Source organism: Rhagoletis zephyria, unplaced genomic scaffold (assembly GCF_001687245.7).
Source record: "Rhagoletis zephyria isolate East Lansing unplaced genomic scaffold, Rhagoletis_zephyria_1.1 Rzeph_scaffold_19536, whole genome shotgun sequence".
NCBI classification, from domain to species: Eukaryota; Metazoa; Arthropoda; class Insecta; order Diptera; family Tephritidae; genus Rhagoletis; species Rhagoletis zephyria.
In genome coordinates, this window is record NW_016176596.1 from 2,633 (window position 1) to 9,101 (window position 6,469).

Sequence of the window (6,469 nt, forward strand, 5' to 3'; positions counted from 1 at the left end):
TAATTTTGAATTTGATTTAAAATGATATGTCCAACACTGTGCATAGCTAATGCTGAATACCCACTAGGTATTGGAAATCCGGTCTAAGAAGTCTTGATAGAAATTTCGTCGTTTAATCGACTTTTTGGAAACTATTCAAAGTAACGATTTTATAAGCTTTAGAGGCCATATAGTTTTGGGGAAACACTATTTTTTTTTTTTTTGGTTTTTTTTTAATAAATAAGTCGTAGGCAATAGTTTACTCGCTTCACATAAATTTATTTGGTTAAAACATTTTATGTTTTGCTAACTTTATATTAAATTAGATAGTTAACCGTATAAATATTTCGCTTAGCCGAAGGTAAAGACAAATACATAAATGCGTGGCTAAAAAATGCACTCACATTATTAAAAATAAAATAAATTCCTGTGCAATATACTATCCGATTTTGTCATACACAGTTTCACTTAAACTCTCTTACGAAACATTTTAAAAATAAATAGCTACAATGTAGCAACAATAGCTAGCTACAACTAAAGCTACAAATATATTATAAATCGCCAACGTTACACTACTAAAATACCGTTTTTTACGTCCACATGGTAATGAATTTCCAGTGATCTCGCACTTACATACAACAATAATTATGAATTGCAGTTGCAGTATAAACACGTTCACTTTTTTGCTAATATTCTTATCCTTTTTTCACTAGTCTAATGCAGCCGTCAATCATTTACTTCCATTCTTCTGAGACATGTCATCTGCCAGACTCTTTACCATTCGACACACTAGTTCACCGCAAATAGACTGCCGCGACTTGCCCACCATAACTACTTCCTCATGATTTGCATCTTCTTCACTGCTGTCGTAATCGGTCGCACACTTGTTTGTTATCAAACTGAACGCGAATACGGTGAGATCACAATGCCTGGCGGTTATCACTTCGTGCACGGTGGACATGCCCACTGCATCGACGCCCATGATGCGTAGCATTTTCAGTTCTGCCACCGTTTCATAGTTAGGTCCACCCAAGCAAATCAAGACACCCTCGTGCACATCATTTTCAATGCCCATCTCGCGTACAACCTTTCGCGCCTTGCCTACCAAATGACGATCGTAGGCATTTTTCATGGGCGGGAAACGGGGACCGAAACGTGGATCGTTGGGTCCTTGCAGTGGTGAATTGCCAGCAATGCCCATAATATTGATGTGATCACGCACGATGACGATATCGCCGACCTTGTACTTGGGATTTAGACCGCCTGCAGCATTTGTTACAAAAAGATATTGAATGCCGACTAACTTCATAACGCGCACAGGCATAGAACACTTGGTTAGCGGATAACCTTCGTAGTTGTGGAAGCGACCTTGCATGGCCACCACAGGCATGCCTTCTAGATAGCCAAAAATCATGCGACCCACATGACCTTCAACTGTAGAGACAGGAAAATGCGGGATGTCCTTGTAGTCGAAGGCTTGCGTGTCTGTGATGTGATCGGCCAGCGAGTTTAGACCCGAACCGCAAATTATGCCAACCTTGGGACGAATGGTGGTGCGCTCCAAAAAGAAATCAGCGATCTCTTTAATTAATTCGTAGGAGTAGCTGAAAAGAGAAAAAAAGAGGGTAAATTAAATATCGTGTGTGATATGAATATATATAGAATCTCCAACGACGGTAGTTTTTAAGCAAAAAACAAAACCGACTTCAATATATATATATCCAATGATCGGATCTAAACCAGATTAGTATAGGACCACCTCTGAGACACTACCTTTCCGATGCAAAAAAAACGTGGTCCAAAGTTATGCGGTAACATACATAAAAAATAAAAAAAAATTTAATAAAAAAAAAATATTCCGACGAACTGATACCCTCCTCGTTTTTTGGAAGTCGGTTAAAAATAGAACAGAAACCTTAATGCAATTGCCGTTGAAGTGTACTGATGGTTCATTTTTGGTGCCAATTGGAGATGTAGTTATATGCAAAAATAGATATGTTAATAGTCATACACAAATTTCTTTACGACCCAACTCTTTTCACGTTCAATGCCAAGTAAGTATTTGCAGCCAATTTGAAAAATGTTACACCAATAAAAATTAAGCGTTTTTGCTATCTGAAGAATGTTATTGAAAAGGTGAAAAACATCCGTTAAAAAAAACAAGTTTTTATCACGATAAAGGCCGTTTTCACAGTGGAGAACTAACTTACATGCAGCAATTAAATAGCGATCGATTTTTAGTGCACAAATTTAAAGATAACTTTCGAATGAGAGTCGACCCTCAGAGAGCGTTTTTTATCTTTTAAATAATTTCGTATTTTCATCTCGAGCGCACGCATACCCTCGCTCAGTATTCGTAAACAAGTGCGGAAATATAATTTTTTTCTATACCAACCCTGCCGAAAATCAAGTATAGAATTCTAAAATAACTCATTAGTGTCGTAGTTCCATTGCAATGAATGGATTTTGTAGCCTACAAATATATCCGTATTTTGGCAGTCTATATATAATCGTGAGCGCCAAAAATAAGTATAGGATGACTTTATTTAATTATATTTTCCATGCCAAATTTTTTATAACTCCATCAGCAAAAAAAAAAATATCAAAAACTTACTATGTATAGACTATAAGTAAGCAATCGATAACACCATAACATTAAGAGTGTATTATCCAAAGTTTCAGAAAACTGTGACAGTTAAGTAGGGAAAATTGAGAGAGCAAAATATCATCGAATAAAACTCTCGAAAATCGACGGTTTCGTTGAACATTTTTGCCATTTTTCCCGAGTTCACTATGAAATTAGAAAAAAAAAATTATTGTGATTTTTGCTGTTGAATCAACTATATTTTTTATTAAAAAATAAGAAAAAATTGGTATGGAAAATAAATAAATAAAATAGTCAACACGCTAAGGTATGCATATTTTTGACGCTGACTGTATATAAAAGAGAAGATGCACACCTACATATGTATGTGTTTGTCTCGACTAGGGGAAGGTAGCTATGTATATAGAGAGTTACCATCTATTTTAATTATTTTAAATTAAAAGGATTGACCAAATATCGAAATACGAGTGCCAAATTGGAAAAGGTTTAAGAGAGGTCATTGAATCTTTTTAAGAGGGTTGCCACCTGGCTCGAAAATTCAATTACATTAACTTGATTAGGAAAAAAAATATTACATTATGGGTGTCAGACGAAAGACGTTTAAGAAGGTTACAGTTTGAAAATATTTTGGAAGGGGTTGCCATATGTTTGATAAGTCCAATTTAATTTAATTGTTCACAAGTTAAATGGAGCATTTATTAAAATATTAGTATCAAACGAAATCTTGTGTTTGAACACTTACGAGTATTTTGAGGTTTGAAAGTTTTGACAGCTGTTTAAAAATTAGATTCAATTCAAGTTATTTAAAAAGTTAAATTAATTATTACAATATTACAAAATGCTTTTGAAATTCCTTTATTGGATTTGGGGAATTGAAACATGTATTACAATATGGTTGTCAGTTGAAAGAGTTTAAAGGTTATAGTTTGAAAATTTGTATGTATTTTGAAGGCGGTTACTAAAACAAAAATGTGCAAATCTCCTATGTGTTTGACTGAGTTTAAATATGTTGAGATTTATTGAAATAAATTTATGCTAACGTAACACGCAGAAATTTCATACACTCAGCAAAGCGGATGAGTGCAAACTAGTGAGATACATCGTGCCAAAACGAAGATGCGATAGTGAGTTCAATAGTTCGGAACTATTTCCGTTTTCCTGCTGGGAGGTGCATTGAGGTTAATCAATGGTAAGTCATTTAAAAACATTATCTACATATTTACTCAGACAGGCCCCTTTGTTTGGGGAAATTAAAAACCTTGAATATACATACACACCGGCAAAAAGTATTTGCACAGCAAATTTTTCGCAATATATGCACCAATTTTTTTTTTTCTAATATTTTTCCGCCAATTTGTTATAAAAATATCGCTCATTCTACAACAAAAAACATAAAAATGTAGTTCCGAAACTTTGTGCAAAACTCCCGAAAATTCAGCAAATTTTCAAATTTTTAATCAGATTTTTTTATAATTTTTTTGAGTACGCAGAATTGTAGCCCAATCAATTTTATTATAATAAAGTACTTAAGTAGCTAGGAATTACCGTTGATTTTTGCCAATTTTTTTTCATGCAGTCTCTTCCACACAAAATAAACTTTGAAAATACTTTATACGGAAAAAATGCAAAACACCTTCCGAAAAACAAAATTCTCAAAAATCAATGTGATTTTTGACTAACTCCGAACTTGCATTCTTTGCACTAGAATTTATTGGGCTGCAAAACTGCATACTGAAAAAAAAATATATATAAAAATCGGAAAAATCTGATTAAAGAGTTGAAAATTTAGATGAGACATTGCGGATTTTTTATAATTTTTACACAACGTTTGAAATATGGTGTTTGTTATATACTAAGCTAGACGTTATTGAAAAAATAATAAACATAAATAGTAAATAAAAATAACCAAAATTGATCAAACTCAAGTGTAGATTATAGAGCTTATAAAAAGTAACGTTGAATTTAGGTAAATATAGAAACCAATTAAAAAATTATAAAAGTGCAAAGCTTCTTTTCGCCACAAAAAGCTCGTTTGAATTTACTATCGTTTTTTGTTGGACTGAGCATAAAAAACCATGTGATATTTAAAGATTCATATGACTACAAAAGAAGCAATAGTACCTACCTACTAAACAATCAGAAATTATGCAAACATGATAAATGAGAACAATATAGTAATCGAAAAAAAGCAAGTACTATGTTTATGAGAATGAAGACTTTTTTAGGAGAAGTACGGCACACATTTGATAAGAAAAGTAAAAATTATGGGTTCTATAAAAGTATGTGATTTGTATATTTTATTTAATATTCATAAGGAGATCACACACACACACACACAGATACGAAGTTCGATTTGATGAGTTAAATAAAGTAAAAGACCAAGACGAAAACTTATAAAAGAACAAAAGAAAAAGGAAATGGTGAAATTTAGATATTTTTAAATTTCGAATTTCGAATCTACAAACTTTTCTTCATTTATAACCATCTTGATGCGACTTTCGACAGCAGCAGCTTCGGCAAATTCGTCATTATTCAAAACGTCGGTATCATTTTGCTGATTGTTGGCGGCCAAGGAGTTGATCGAACCACTGGAATTACAATAAAAGAGAACATAAGGATAAACTCGGCTGGATTTTTATTTTGTTTTGCATTTTCAGGATTATTTAGAAGTTCAGTGCAGCGTAGCGATAATTTGTTGAGGTGCATTGCTTGCAAAGTATACGTGAATGTGTGTAGAGGTGCGTGATGACAGTACCTCGTGTCTTCATAACGGTGTTTTTTTTATTTGTTAACTGCAATTTACTGTGATATTAAAGTGCTTATCATTACTTATCTTTATTTTTTATAGTGGTTTTATGAGATTATTTGTGATATTTTTTTTTTCTTTGGGGTTTTTTTTTACCCAAGAACATTTAGTATCTATTAGTAAATTTATTAAGCATGCGGTACCATATAGTATATTTTTTAAATTTATGCAAACTTCTTTTAAACGCACAGGAAATGCTCAAAAATTCATTGAGGGCGAGTGGAAAATGCACCACCCAAATGTACGAAAGAACAACTGGAACCACCAGGAATGTTGCTTTATTATACTTAAATAAAATGAGCCCTGAAACTGCACCTCTATTAACTGTTTTCAACTCGCTTTTATTATGTAACATTTATTGACTGGAATGGAATAATCGATTTTCTGCAGAGTTGCTACTTTTTCTGAAATTTGCACTAAAAAATGTATAATAAAAAAAAAAATTAGTTACTTCCACATTTTATTAGCTTTCCTTAAATTAAAAATTATTCATTAAATCGGTTGAAAAATTAAGGCTTCTGGAATATTTTGAACAGTAAATTAAATTTTTGGACCACTGTGCGCTGATGAAAAATTAAAAAAAAAAGAAACAATGGCTTATGTATGTACCTATGCATATAACGCAAGTCATAAATATATGTATTACAATTTCGTAAACACACTTCATTCTACTAAACATTATCAAATTATAGATCATATTATTTTGATGTTGTACTAAGGTCAGGATTGATTTGTTTTCAAAACAAAAACGTACATACATATGTATGAGTGTACAAATTGAACGTGTTCACGAAACTAATTATTTAAAATTCCAATTGTTTTGCCGAGATTACTATCAATAAAAAAAAGTGTACATATGCCTATCAAATCATAACATTCCTGTCAAGCTTCCCCCTAGAAATGTGGTAATAAAAAGATTTTATATGAACCAGTTGTCTCACAATGCACTGATAAGAAACTGAAAATATCTCCTAATAAATCGATCAACAAATATGTATAGAAAAAGTATAAAGTATTGTAAATTTGCAGTAAAAAAAAATTATGTGCTCTTGGAAACGGGGGTTAACCTTTAGTTGTTT

General features: G+C 32.4%; 1 protein-coding gene across 1 annotated transcript; it reads right to left on the reverse strand.

Moving 5' to 3' along the window:
* Positions 1 to 233: 233 nt before the first annotated feature.
* Positions 234 to 5,219, reverse strand: LOC108380532 (purine nucleoside phosphorylase-like; the record flags this gene model as incomplete). The annotated part of the gene is made up of 2 exons (XM_017636903.1): positions 234 to 1,583; positions 5,050 to 5,219. Coding segments are annotated over 2 exons (1,044 nt in total), but the record flags the coding sequence as incomplete, so codon positions are not given.
* Between the last annotated feature and the right edge of the window lie 1,250 nt (positions 5,220 to 6,469).